Here is a 15754-nt window from a genome sequence, read left to right on the forward strand (position 1 = left end):
TACACGTTGGGCTTAGAGGGCAAACGGTACGATTTTACTTGATCTGTATGTTACCTGGCTGGTGGGGCACGGGAGAAGAAGCCTGCCTGAGACCTGCCTGCTAAGCTGCTATGAGCTGCAGCAGCTGAGTGAAGCTGACACCCCACCCACGTGAAAAATTCAAGCAAATAGATTGATCGGTTAGTGCTCCGTTTGTGCTGCTTTGTGCCGTTAAAATTTTCGTTTGTGCTGCTTTGGTTTCTGAGATATTAAAGATTATTTTTTAGGTCATCCAAAGGTCACCATCCCCCCCATCTTGCTCCAAAACAAACCAGAGTAGTCTACTTTTTTAGTGCTCCGTTTGTGCTGGTTTGTGCCGTTAAAACTGGCGTTTGTGCTGCTTTCGTCTCCGAGTTACGTTTTACTTTCAGTTGATCACATGATTTCCCTATATTGATCAGGAGGCAATGAATTTCATCTCCTGCAGGTTGTAGTCATTCTGTTTTGTTCCAGTAAGTTCTTTTCGCCAATTTAGTCAGTGGGAATGTTGCTAAGGCAGGAGAGAACAGAAGGTAAGTTTGTTTTTTAAAATCCCTTTCTGCAAATAACAGTGACATTAGCCTGATAATGAAGTTATATGTATTTTACGGAGTCAGTATTTTTTTATTTAGTTTATTGATGGTTGGCAAGGAAATTGCTGCATTACCGTCACCGAATGTCACTCAAGGGTTATATGTGTTCATTCTGTTCTCTCCTGCGTTAGCAACATATCCGACAACTTCCCACTGACTAAATTGGCGAAAAGAACTTACTGGAACAAAACAGAATGACTACAACCTGCAGCATATGAAATTCATTGCCTCCTAATCAATATAGGGAAATCATGTGATCAACTGAAAGTAAAACGTAACTCGGAGACGAAAGCAGCACAAACGCCAGTTTTAACGGCACAAAGCAGCACAAACGGAGCACTAAAAAAGTAGACTACTCTGGTTTGTTTTGGAGTAATATGGTAATATCACTCCTCTGTTCCATTAAAAATTCACAATACCATATCAGACTTAGCGGGCAGATACTGTGTTGTACAGGGTTCGCTATTAGGTCAGGATATTAATTTGGTTTGTGTATATGGGCCAAACAATGATGATGCCTCATTCTATGACAATTTATTTTTGACCTTATCATCACTACATGGTGACTTCTGCTTAGCAGGGGACTTCAATTGTACTCTGGATCCAGCTCTTGACAAATCCTCAGGTATTGATGTCACACACACTCAAAGTAGGAAAGCAATTCAACACCATATAAATAAGTTTGGTCTTTGTGATATTTGGAGATACAATAACTTATCTAGACGTGAATACTCTTGTTACTCTGCTACTCATAACTCATACTCTCGTATTGATTATTTCCTTCTCTCTAAATCCCTTATAGAAAATGTGAATGACTGTGGGTACAAAAGTATTGTCATTTCAGATCATGCGCCACTGTTGCTCTCCTATACTGTCACTGGAGCTTGTAAAGGACCTTCAGTGTGGCGATTAAGCCCACGATGGATCCATGATAGTGGATTTTTGACATTTCTTGAGGCAAATATTGATATCTACTTTACAATGAACACCAATCAGACATCAGCATCAATTAGATGGGAGGCGTTTAAGGCCTTTATCAGGGGACAAATGATTAGCTATACAAGCAATATCTCAAATAAACAACATATAAAGCTGACAGAGTTGGAAAAAGACATTAAAGAATTAGAAGAAGAAATTAATATTCTCAATACGAATGAGACCAAACAAAAACTAGACATTCTTAGAGCTCAGTATAATGAGTTATCAGCAAATAAGGCAGCGTCCAGTCTAATGAAACTAAAACAGACATTCTATGACCAAGGGGAAAAAGCAGGGAAACTACTGGCCTGGCGTATAAAATCATTACAGAATGAAAGAGCAGTCTTTGAACTTGAGTCTGAACTAGGGAAACCAATTACTAACCTACAAGATATTAATAAAAATTTTCAGGCATTCTATTCAAAACTATATACATCAGAAACTAAAGAAACTCATCACTCACTTGACAACTTTTTAAACCAAATAGACATACCTAGACTGGATGATAATGCTCAAAAAGAACTTAACCTCCCAATATCCCGGTCTGAGCTATCAGAGGCCATTGATAGTATGAAAGGAGGGAAAACACCAGGGCCTGATGGCATTCCTATTGACATTTATAAAACTTTTAAAGGTATGGTACTTATTCCCTTATTAGATATGTGTGAGGAATCATTAGAGAAAGGTGAATTACCTCCAACGCTAAAGACTGCACTTATAACCTTAATATTAAAATCTGGCAAACCTTCTACAAAATGTGAGTCATATCGCCCAATATCTTTGATCAATAATGATGCCAAAATAATAGCCAAAGTTCTTGCACGCCGTCTAGAGAAGTATTTGCCATCTATTGTTGAGCCAGACCAAAATGGTTTTATAATGGGTAGACAAGGTTTCCACAATATCCGTAGGATGTTAAATATTATACATGTTAAAGAGGAAACATCTGATATGGCCATAATAGGTCTAGATGCTTTAAAGGCCTTTGATATGGTGGAACACACATACTTATTTGAAGTCCTTCAACGTTTTGGTATAAACAGTTATTTCCTTAACTGGATTAAGATCCTGTACTATGACTCAAGGGCATCAGTACTGACAAACCACATAGTGTCAAAACAGTTTCCTCTTTCCAGAGGCACAAGACAAGGATGTCCCTTATCACCTCTTCTTTTTGTATTAGCTATAGAACCCTTGGCTATTGCAATCAGAAATAACCCTGAGATAACCGGTATTAACATAAATGATATTGAGAATAAAATAGCACTCTTTGCTGATGACGTGGTTGTTTTCCTGACCAACCTGAAGCAATCTGTACCTGCCCTTTTGAAATCTATAGAAATATTTGGGAGTTTTTCTGGCTATAAAGTTAATGCAACAAAATCTACAATTATGTTCATGAAAAACTCAGAAAGAATAACCCCACCGCTATACACTCCCTTCAAGAATGTTAAGGATAGTTTCACATATTTGGGTGTTAAAATTACACCAACAATGGAATCATTGGTACCCAGTAATTATGACCCCATAGTCGAGTCTGTGACAGGCTCTATAAACAGATGGAAATTCCTGCCACTGTCTATGATTGGACGTATTAATGTTCTGAAAATGAATATTCTGCCTAAGCTTCTTTACCTCTTTCAAACCATTCCACTTGCTCCTCCTACTAACTTTTTTGTCAAAATGAAGCAGATCTTTTGTCATTTTATTTGGAATGATAGACGCCCCAGGTTACGTATGACTCTCTTGTATTTACCATATGATAGGGGTGGGTTAAACGTCCCTTTTCTCCAAGGATACTATTGGGCTGCACAATTGAGAGCGGCTTCATACTGATTTGACACTACATCATTCCCTATCTGGGCGAGGATCGAGGAGAAGACAACCACCAAAATCTCTCTTAAGTTATATCTCCACTCAGCTAATCTTTCTTTTTTGAAAAAATTTACCCTAAATCCTTTTGTTAAAAATACAGTGATCGTCTGGCATAAGGTTTTGAACTACTTAAAAGAAAATGCTGCTTTATCCCAATTTACTCCCATTTGGGGAAATAGAAATTTCACACCAGGTACAAATGATCTTGGATTTAAGATATGGGCTAATAAGGGTATCAACAAAATATCAGATCTTTATGATAAAGATGTTCTTTTAAGTTTTATGGATGTTAAGCAAAGGTTTAAAATTGATGCCAAACACTTTTTTAAATATTTGCAGATTAGACATTTCATAAAACAAACTCAAAACTCCTTAAACATGCCTTCCCTGAACACTATTGAAATGATAGCTGTGAACTATTGTGGTAGACCTGGACTCATTTCTCGATTCTATCACAGTATCATTACAAAATCAATAGAGTCCTCAGATGATAAAAGACAGGCCTGGTGTCTAGATCTTAAAGAAGAAATAACAGATGAAGAATGGAAGCATGTATGCTTACAAAGCCAAGTTCAAACGATAAATACACGATTTAAGTTACTTCAGTACAAATGGCTGATGAGAACATATATTACTCCAGTAGTACAACATCGTATTGATCCTAACACACCTGATCTATGTGTTAAATGTGGTACACATAAAGGGACTCTATTTCATTGTCTTTGGGAATGTTACATTATCCAAGAATTTTGGAAGGAGATAATTATGACTTTGTCTAAGATCACTGATACACATCTTCCACTATGCCCTAAGCTTTGTATTCTGGGACTTTTCCCAGAAAATTGTACACTCAGTAAGTATGAGAAATCAATGGTCATATATTGTATACTTGAAGCTAAACATAAAATCGCTCTCTCATGGAAATCTATGTATAGGCCAAGTAAGCAAATGTGGGCTGAAGGACTCTCACACTGTATAGCCATGGAGAAATTAACATATTTGATCAAGGGGAAATATAACACATTTGTTAAGATCTGGGATTCGTTTATGGAGTTTTTGGAGGGAGGAGGTTTGTCGGAGATTATATAATTTCTTTTCTTTTTTTTTCTTATTCTGCTCATGTTATTCTCTTTACTTTCTTCACTAATGTTAATTTCCGGATTTTGTATCTACTTACTGTTGTGCTTGATGAATATGTCTGTTAATGTGCCTTTTTTTCTTTTCTTTTTTTCTTTTCTTTTTGTTTTTGTTGTCTTGTTTTTGTATGTGGTTGTTTGTTAATTAAAAGGAAAAAAATCAATAAAGATATTTGTCAAAAAAATATGGGGGGGATGGTGACCTTTGGATGACCTAAAAAATAATCTTTAATATCTCAGAAACCAAAGCAGCACAAACGCCAGTTTTAACGGCACAAAGCAGCACAAACGGAGCACTAAAAAAGTAGACTACTCTGGTTTGTTTTGGAGTAATATGGGGGGATGGTGACCTTTGGATGACCTAAAAAATAATCTTTAATATCTCAGAAACCAAAGCAGCACAAACGAAAATTTTAACGGCACAAAGCAGCACAAACGGAGCACTAACTGATCAATCTATTTGCTTGAATTTTTCACGTGGGTGGGGTGTCAGCTTCACTCAGCTTGCTGCAGCGCATCTGGTGCGCCCTGCTCGCGACCGCGCGAGTTCACGTGAAGGAGGAAGAGACATAGATGTCTGCGAGGAGGTGGTCATTTCGGGGCATTGTTTTCAGTCGTTTTTAATCGCTCAAGTTTTCAAAAGATCATTTCAAAACCGGCCTCAGTAAAATGTTAATAATAATAATAATAATTTAAAAAAAAACGAAGTTTCAAAAGGGCACTTTCGTTTAAAGGGCAGAGGTAGTGGTGCTTCAGCACCACCTGATGTCTATTGCTGCGTGTACACCAAGAGCGACCTACGCTACCTGGTAGCGTAGGTCGCTGGAGAAGCTTCGCTTGAGAATTTGCTTTGGTAGCTCGTGACGTCACATTTAGAATGTTCAATTCTTAAAGGCCCCGCGGCTGTGCAGCACCCCCACGGAAAAGAACATGAGGAAAGAGAGGGCAGGGACACGAATAAACGTGTTGTTATTTACAATTTGTTATACAAGATATACATCACGTTACAAATGATGTAAAACTACATTAGGTACACCTGAGAAAGCAGAAATAGCAGAGGCAGCTGTGAAAATAAACTAAATTCGAAATAAAATCCGAAATAAAACTTAATTGCAGTGAGAAAGGTATGCGTGGGGTTACTACACTATTGTATTGAAGCATTTGACACGGCAATTGCAACAGTCTCAGGATTAAACGACTATTGTTTGGATAGGAACCAAAGTTTACACGGTTGTTTCCGCGAACCCCGCGGATTGTCGGACCCCTACAATCTGTGGGTTGTCATTGGTTTTCGCCGAAACGCGTCATAGCTCATTACCATAAAGTTAGCTTGAGTTTAATCGCTCGAATCCGCTCTGGTCGCTCAGGAAGCTTCGCCACTAGAGAATCCGCTCTGGTAGCCCAGGTAGCTCACCCTCCATAGAGAAATAATGATTTCCGGCGCCCAGGTAGCGTAGGTCGCTCTTGGTGTACACGCAGCATCAGTGTGCACGCCACTGAGAACAACTCTACCCGACCTGCAACACATTTACATCAAACGATGCAGGTCGAGAGCTGAGAAGATCCTCAGGCAGCCCCACCACCCCGGACACTCAAGGCTGAGTTATACTTCTTTTAACTGCCCTTGCGCTTGCGTCTTGCGTTTATGTTAATGGCTCGAGACGTTTATACTTCATTTAGCTTTGCCGGCGCTTGCGTGTGCTGCGTGGCGATTCACCGCCAGGAGAGCAGGTGGAGCAGCGGATTTTTTCAATGACAAGCCTACTATGATGAAAGGAAATTCACCGCCAGGACCTCTTCGAGTGGATTCATGCTTCTTCTTCTTGTAAATAGCCGGTATTTTGTCAGATTTTCAACACTTTGGCGGTCTAAACGACTACTTTCTCGCCTGAAAATGTTTCAAATGTTGCTAAAGTTGTATATTTACAGAGTTTATAGCTTAAGGGAAATCAGCTTTTCAGGCCGGCTGATTTCGGCTCGGGCAGGAGTGAAGTGCACTGTGTGTAAAAGCTCTGTATACTGTCAGATCGAGTATGCCGTTTTCAAGTAGTAGGCGGTTTCGAACACAGCCAGTGGCTTGCGCTTGCATCTTGCGTAAAGTTTAGAAAATTGAGGTGACACACGCAAGCTCGCAATGGGGGGCTTGCAACCGCGCAAGGGCTTGCGTTTCTCCTTGCGTCTTGCGTTGCGTCTTGCGTTACCGAGTATAAACCAGGCTTCACTCCTCTCCCTGCTGCCTTCAGGCCGTCGGTTCCGCAGCCTGAGAACCAGCACTGAGAGGATGAGGAAAAGCTTCTTTCCCCAGGCCATCCGTCTGCTGAACACTGAGCGTTAACCCTCTGGGGTCTAAGGCCTTTTCAGAGACTTTGAGGCAGTTGTCAACACCTTGACATTTTCAAGTATTTCAACTAACTGTAAACATCTCTGCAAAAGTGACACATATGGTTGTATTCTGAAAAGCCTAACAAAAAACAATATGAGAGTGAAGTGAATGTAATACAAACAAGTTTTATTTAAATTGTGGGGAAACACAACTGTACAAAAAAACAAGTTTTAGAGGTCTTCAAACAGTGCAAGAAAACACACTATAAATATATCTAGCCAAGACTTTTGAAGGTTGAACCTTGTAAACAAAAGTGTTGGCTGCATAAAAGTAAAAAGTGCAGTCAGAAATGTTTTTTTGTTTACACACAAACTGTAAAAAAGTTTTTGTAACTCCAGGCAGTGTCTCTGAGCGTTGAATACTAATTAGATGGGTGTGTAACACCCCTGATTCCCCCCACCCCCACCCCCCTGTCACTCTACATGTGATAATTGTCTGTCACTGGCAGGACATTGCTGCCTTCCCCCACATGCTGGCTGAATGGGGCGTGTTCTCACCTGTGAATAGCCACTCAATCACCTGGTACTTTACATGTGAATAGCGATAGGTGTGGCCTAGGAAGCTGCTGCAGTCTGAGACTACAGAAAATCCAAAGATTTCTGTTCACTCTCTTTAAAAAGGGCCAGCTATATAATTTATTTTAATAGATATATATATTTGAAAACTAGAAGTTTCAAGGTTTTTAATGGTGTCACATATGTTTGAATGACAAAAACTCACAGAGTTACAGATGTGTTTTTGGAGATGTGTCAAAAATGCCCACCGGTGGGCATTAGACCCCAGAGTGTTAAACTGGACTCCACTTCCACTTCTGTCCGTCAATACTGTTAATACTGTACATTTCAGATACCTTATACATTTTTTTTATTCATATTTAATTTTAATTATCTTTTTATTGGTAGCAGGACAAGGAAGAATTTCACTGCACATTGTACTGTGTATGATTGTGTATGTGACAAATAAAACTATCTTGAATCTTGAATATCTTTTTCAACACAGTCTGAACTTTAAAGGGCTGTTACAATCAGCTAAATCGGGAGGTTTATCTGGTTTTACATGAAAATATAATCCCTCCATCTTTTTCTCATACAGTATTTTGACCCCTTATGTTATAACTTAAATTAAAAGTCCCAAAACCAAAAAGATCAGATTTGTTCATATGATGTCCACACATCAGATATCCATGTGTTTAATATCATATACCTTTTCACATATGAACGCAGCTCACATCAAACACATGTAGGAATAAGGCATAACAAGCTGAATCTGTTAGTTTTTCCACAGTTGAAACATTTAGATAAAGCTCACCTCTTTGCTGAAGAAGGCTGTTCTTTAAACTCGTGGCTCTCCAAAGACACACAGCTGGGTTCAGGTTTACGTTTCCTATGGATCCTGACAGGAAAACATGTTCTTACAGTCAGTGCCACTTAGATAAGAAGGAGGGTGGGTTTGACAGTGTGGCTTCAGAACAGCAGCATCAGTGACAGTCGTGTTAGAGTCAGAAACTGATTAAAAAGGAGGAGCTGGGCTGCAGGCTGGCTTACAGAGGAAGCAGCCAAGGCTGGAGCAGGTTCAACAGCTTCAACTGAATACTGAACACTACTTACTGTTGTTCTGATGAAACATCTTGTTTGAAATCCCACATGATTCCCCTTGACTTGTCGCTCTTCAAAGACACACAGCTAGGTTCAGGTTCAGATTCTGGTTCAGATTCAGGTTCAGGTTCTGGTTCAGGTTGGTTCCTGTGAATAAAGGTGGTTTGGTGATGTGAGTGCTGAGCTCTGACATGGAGAAGAGTCATGGACAGTTAGAGATGGTCACCTCACCTCTGAGCTTTGCTCTGGCTCTCATGTTCCCCACACAGAGAGGTTTTAGTGTCCTCACACTGATCCATGCTGCTGAACTCACATCAGCTCACACACACTTTCTACCTTCATCTGCAGAGGAAACACAGATCATTAATCTGTACATCAACTCACATCCTCCTTTCCATCATTTGGGCTGTAAAAAGATCAGCTGCTGTACTTCCATCAGTCCGCTAGATGGAGGCATGGAGCAGCACAGAGATTTTTTCCAATTCATTTTTATTTATATAGCGCCAAATTACAACAAATTTCATCTCAAGTCACTGAAATAATAAAGTCCAATTCAAGCCAATTGGAGTTCAATTCATTGTAATCATAATTATTTTCAAAATAATCCAATTCATTCATATAGAGCCAATTCAAAAACTATTTCCTAGCTAAGGAAACCAACAGATTGCACCGAAACTTGTGTTTAGTCCAATCTCCCGTCCTGAGCGTGCCTGAGGCGACTGTGGAGAGAAACGACTCCCTTTTAACAGGAAGAAACCTCTGGCAGAACCAGACTCAGGAAGGGTGGCCATCCGCCTCCACCAGCTGGGGTTTGAGAAGACAGAAAGGGGGGGACAACAAACACTGTAACACCATTCAAAGGATATCTGGTGGAACAGGGAAATACGAGTTAATGACCACAATAATATCACATGTACATAATATCCTTTGAGAAATTAAACAGGGGGAAAAGAGAGTAAAAAGTAAAGAGATACATCATCCTGATGATGACGATGAAACATTTCCATTCAGTGACACACACTGATTATCTGAACCTGCAGCATGATGATAAATCTGCTATCTGAAACACTCTGATGGCTGAATGCAGGACTGAACTGTACATGAACAGCTACACTGCAGATAAGTAGCAGCAGGACTCCAGAAATCCATCCTGCAGGATCACTGCAGACTGACAGGAACCACCAGCTCACTGCTCTCTGTTAAATATTATTTAACAATATTATATATATTATTATATGAACCCACTGATGAGTCCACATGGTCACACCCAGAGGCTCCAGACACGCCTGAATTATGATCCTTCATAAAACAGGTTGAGGATCAGAGTCCAACAGGATCAGAGTCCAGGATTAATCTAGATTCATATCAGGACACCGAGTTTTACTGTGAGTGTGTTCAGAGAGCAGTGATGAACAGAGTGTGAGTGAACAGCACATTCCAGTCAGAGTTCCTCTGTTGGAGGAGAAAACAGCAGCAGACTGAGTGGGAAACATTTCATGTTGCTAACAAGCTGCAGCTCCCCATCAGCACACTGATTGTTGCTGTTTACTCTCAGCTCACATGACTCGTGTCTCATCAGCAGAGGAAATCTCTCTCTGCTCGGAGACTTTGTTAAATGAATCAAAGTGTCACTTACTCAGCTTCTTCCACGAACGTCTTCCCTCTGCAGCTCTCTGCTGTCTGGACCAGGTCTGTGTAGAAGAAGAGGAAATCCTCTGCTCCTTCTCCGACATCAATCCTCTGTGCCTGCAGGCTGCCGTCACTGTGAAACTCCTCACACCGTAAAAGAGTCTTAAAGTGATCAGAGGTCAGCTGCTACAGCTTTATATGACGTTAATTCATCAATAAGTAACCTGCAGCAGCTTCCTGCTGCCACTCTGAGGAAAGCTGACAACAAACAAGTCTCTTTGTTTGGAATCTGGACCTTTTATTTAAATGAAGTTTTTGTTAAGCAGTTTCTCTGTTTCTTGTCTTTTATATCAAATCAAAAATGATATATTTACATTTCTTGAGCTGAGCATCGGGTAATTTAATCATTTCCATGAAGTATTAAACTTACAGAATATTTGTTCTTGATAGAGGCAGACAATAGTTTCCAGTGATTATCATAAGGTAGACTTGACATTTTTCTTGATTTACAGCAACTAATAAAAACTTTAGAAACATCTCAGTGAATGGGTAGGCGTGTCCAGACTTGTGACTGGTTCTGTGTAAAAATATAAAGACGATATGCTGCAGCAGGCCTCTCCATACCTGAGTTTGTGTGGATCCTTCAGAGCAGCCGTCAGCAGCTTCCCTGCTGAGACTCCTGGATGGTTGGAGCTCAGGTCCAGCTCTCTCAGATGGGGGGGGGGGGGGGGGGGGTCACAGCTTCAGCCAGAGAAGCACAGCCTTCCTCTGTGATCAGTCAGCCTGACAGGCTGCAGACACACACACAACAACACAGAAACTCTGAAGCTGTTTTCACATGAGATACACAACAGTAACAGCTTCATCAATCTGTTAAAGTGACAGCGTTAAGCCATTCACACATGGGTCCCTTTTATATTCATGTTCCTCCTGATTCCTTCTGGTGCAATATACATTTGTTATTTGCACTAAATGAAACAGCACACCCCCTTCATAGAATCCCCACCTTAACATGGTGGAGGATGGGCCTCATGCAAGAACCACTCGTACGAACAGATTTGCTGTTAAGTGGTGCGTACGAGTTATTTAAGAGAACTTTACGCATTCACCAATTTTTCCGTATTTTGAGTTTTCTTTCAGGTATGAACAGAATTTACGATTGATCCAGACCTGTCGCAGGAGTCACATACTGTTGTTATTCAGATCAAGTTTGCCTGGACTAATGGATTATGTTGTAACGACCCAGAATAAGGTTAAAAGCACACAGCTGGCTTGTTTCCTCCTCTCCCTGTCAGTCACTCAGGCCACTCAGGTGTGGGCTGGTGGTTGGTGGAGCAGAGTGGGCGTGAGCCAGTCTGTGTGCAGGTTTGGTGCTCTCCTGCGGGTTGGGTGCGGAGCAGAGAGTCACCCGTGTTCCTTGGCCAGAATGACTGTACTGGAAGTTGTGAAGTGTAAAGCTTAATAAAAGAGCAGTTCGGTAACCGCTGGTCTCAGAGCCTCCGCGAAGTCATTACAATACATTTAATTACTTTGAAGCAATCAGATATAGATATAGGCATTATACCCCATAATCATGCTGAGATTATTCTGTTTGACTTAAATGATGCACTGATGGAAGGTTCATTTGACTCTGTATACAGTCCTCTGTGTCTGCAGGCTGCCGTCACTCTGAAACTCCTCACACCATAAAAGAGTCTTAAAGTGATCAGAGGTCAGCTGCTGCTGGTTTATATGACTTTAATTCATCAATAAGTAACCTGCAGAGCAACCAGTTTAAACAGAGCTGAGGCCTTCAGTCCAATCACTGATCAGCAGCTGAACTTAAAAAACAGAAGAAAAGGAATAATCAGTTCATGTAGTTGGAAGCAAAACTCTGGTGAAGAGACGACTTCAGAGCAAACTGAGAAGTGTTTTTGTTTCCAGTTTGTGTGTGAGGGGGAAAGCTTTCAGTGTGCTGCATTCAGGACCAAAGCTGACTCCTCTCTGGTGATAATTCATCTCTCTCAGTGGTCACTGCTGGTGCAGGAGTTACAGGTGAGATGGAAACACTTGATGTCAGAGAATCAGGTGAAGTTATTGGACTTATAGAAGCTGCTGGACTGCAGGAAAACACTTTAAATGTTTCTGATAGCAAAGATCCAATCACAAGTGTTCAAAACAAGGTAATAAAAATAAGATTAATGATAAACCTTTATGGGCTGGTTTGTGATTTATTGATCATTTTCAGGAGGAACTGGTAAAAACATCATGTGGTTAACATGAGTGGATTTACAAGTGATGAAGCACAGAGGAAAGGGAGCAGTAAGAACCTACAAGTTGTATTTGCTCTTTCAAGCAAAGACAACTTTCTCCTTAAGGTGACAGAGTTCTGCTTTAATGTTACAGTGGGTTCAGTTTAGTGTCATGATACCAGACTCCAGGGCCCAAAAGCCAACGAGTTTGAAGATGATTTATGAACTGATTTCTTTCCACAGTTCAGTAAACAAGGAAAGCCAGATTTAAGAGTTCATTCCTCTTGAAGCAGACGGAGACAGGAGCTGGAGACTGAGGCAGGTACAGGGAGGCTACCCAGCGTTTCCAGGTGGATGTTGAATGGAGCAGTCGGTGAAGTGAGTGCTCATCAAACACAGCTCCGAAGCAGTCCCCAGGTCAGAGCCAGCCTTCTTTAGCAGTTTGCTGAGTTTCTTTGAGTCGCTGGCTCTGATGCTGCTGCCACAGCAGATGGTGCTGAAGAAAGATGCACTCTGCACCAGAGACTTAGGAAAGATATGCAGCATCTTTTTTTTTTTTTAACGAATATTTTTATTGAACTTTTACATATATTTCACCCATACAAACAGACAATAATCAAAACAATAACGTCCATAAAGTAACCAGCCACAATTCCACAGGACATTTCACATACTTCAGACATTTAAAGCAAATTGAAAATTAAAAACACACACAAACACTTAACTACACACACCAATACAGCAGTTTCAAGTTGATTGCGCATTTCAACGCTTAAGAAATTCTATTAAAGGTTTCCACACAGTCTCAAACTCTGCACTCTTTCCCCTAATTATATAAGTCATTCTTTCCAACACAATACAAGATGCCATCTCCTTTATCCATACTTGTATCGAGGGCGCATCCATTTTTTTCCAAAACAGAGCGATCATCCTCCTGGCCTGTAGGAGTCCAAAATCAATTAGAGTTGACTTTTTAGAATTGACCATAAAGTCTTTTGGATATATACCAAGTATACATATTTTTGCCTGAAGAGGTACCTTCACTCCAACAATGTCAGACAAAGTCAGAACAATTTCCTTCCAATACGTATTTATCTTTGGGCAGTCCCATACACAATGGTATAGAGTACCCTTTCCTTCCAAGCACTTGCTGCACGTGTCCGGCACATCAGGGGACCACCGATTTAACTTAACCGGGGTAATGTACGTTCTCATCAACCATTTGTATTGTAATAATTTCATTCTAGTACTAATAGACTGTTTTTGGGCTTTAAAACATGCTTTTTCCCACTCAGCCTTTTGCATATCCTCCTGAATATCCAGCCTCCATGCCTCTAGTTTGTCGATGGTGGACTCTTTATCATATGACATCAAAGCTGTATAGAATAAAGAAATTTGTTTCCTCCCCTCTAGGTGCTGAAGTGTAAGGTCCTCAAGATGTGATAGTGGTGGTGCAGTTACTACATTCTTATGTTTAGATTGAATAAAATGTTTCAATTGCAGATACTTAAAAAAATGTTTTCTGGGAATAGAGTATGCTTGACACATCTGATCAAATGTAATAAGATTACCATCCACATAAAGGTCCTCTACTTTTTGCACACCATTATTTGCCTAGATTTTAAATCCACCGTCTGCCCTTCCTGCTTTGAAATATGTATTACCCCATATGGGAGAGAAACGAGAGACGGAAGGGGTGTCTCCAATATATTGATGTGCTTTGTACCAGACTTCAACAGTGTTTCTGAGGAAAGGGTTCTCTGTTAGTCTTTTTAACTTCTTTGGGTCTGCAGAATACATATACAGCCTTAATGGGAGGTTTGGTACTGATGCCTGCTCAATATTTACCCAGGCTGGAGGGGGCTCCAGCGAGAAATAGAACATTGCAGAACGCAACTGGGCAGACCAATAATACAACTTCAGATTTGGGAGCTGTAGTCCTCCCCTCTCAAACGGCAAGTACAGCAACCTGAGCCTCAGTCTAGACTTTTTGTTGTTCCAAATGAATTTACCAAAAGCACTATTAAGTTTGTCAAAAAATGAACCTGGCAGTGGAAGTGGGAGTGATTGAAACAGGTATAAAAATTTTGGTAATATACTCATTTTAATCAGATTTATACGGCCAATCATTGATATGGGCAACGTCAACCAACGATCCAATGTCTCATTTACTTCGGCTGTTAGTGGATCATAGTTTGCTGGGATGATCATCCTAATTTCGGGGTTAATCTTGACACCAAGATAGATAAATCCTTCTTTTGCATTAGAAAAGGGGGTATTTATGACCGGTTTCAATCTCTCTTCTTTATTTAAAAACAGAATAGATGATTTTGAATTATTAATGCTATACCCAGAGAACTGCCCAAATAGTTCAATCTGTTGTAAAAGATGTGGGACACTAGCTGACAGTTCAGTTAAAAACACAATCACGTCATCGGCATACAAGGATATTTTATGCTCCTGTTCTCCTAAACAAATGCCTGATATGCCCGTCTGTGCCCTTATTGCCATAGCCAGGGGCTCCATGGCCAATATAAACAACATAGGTGACAGAGGGCACCCCTGGCGAGTAGATCGCTCCAAGGTGACTGGTTTAGAGACTATACTATTTGTCAAGACACTGGCTGTTGGGCTTGTGTACAAAATGTGAATCCATTTAAGAAATTTTTGTCCAAATCCGTATCTCGGCAAAACATTAAATAAGTATGGCCATTCTATTCTATCAAAAGCCTGCCGGGCGTCCAGTGAGAGTAATGCTGTATCTTTTGCATCAAATTTTTCATGAATTATATTTAGAACTTGTCTAATATTGTGAAATCCTTGACGTTTTTGGACAAAACCATTCTGATCATTATTAACTATGCATGGGATATAAGGGTCCAGTCTCTTTGCCAATGTTTTACAAAGTATTTTTGTGTCACATCCGATAAGGCTTATTGGTCTAAATGAGGAGCATTCTGTGGGGGGTTTTCCTGGTTTCAAAATCAATGTTATCATTGCTAGTCTTAAGGAGGGCGGGAAAGTTCCTGTTCGATAGGATTCTTCAAACATATTAATGAGTGGGATTAATAGTTTTTCTTTAAATGTTTTATAAAATTCAATTAGTAAACCATCAGGTCCTGGAACCTTGCCACTGTTAATACTTTGGATAGCCTGTGAAATTTCTTCAGATGTCAAATCACCATCTAATTCATTTTTAGCATCCTCCGTCAGTGTCTGGAATTGAAGCCGATCAAGAAATGTATCCCGTTCTTCTACGGTTTGGGGGCATTCTGACCTATATAAATTTTCATAAAATTCTCTAAAACTATTATTA

General features: G+C 40.3%; 1 protein-coding gene across 1 annotated transcript in view; it reads right to left on the bottom strand.

Moving 5' to 3' along the window:
* Positions 1-15754, bottom strand: part of LOC142387965 (protein NLRC3-like) — a 36807-nt gene that overhangs the window by 18116 nt on the left and 2937 nt on the right. The window contains exons 2-3 of the mRNA XM_075472761.1: positions 10215-10348; positions 8292-8375 (exon numbers count right to left, since the gene is read on the bottom strand). Of these exons, the coding sequence (XP_075328876.1) occupies positions 8292-8375; positions 10215-10348 (218 nt within the window). The remainder of the gene's footprint in view (positions 1-8291; positions 8376-10214; positions 10349-15754) is intronic.

Source organism: Odontesthes bonariensis, chromosome 2 (genome assembly GCF_027942865.1).
Source record: "Odontesthes bonariensis isolate fOdoBon6 chromosome 2, fOdoBon6.hap1, whole genome shotgun sequence".
In the NCBI taxonomy this organism is placed as follows: domain Eukaryota; kingdom Metazoa; phylum Chordata; class Actinopteri; order Atheriniformes; family Atherinopsidae; genus Odontesthes; species Odontesthes bonariensis.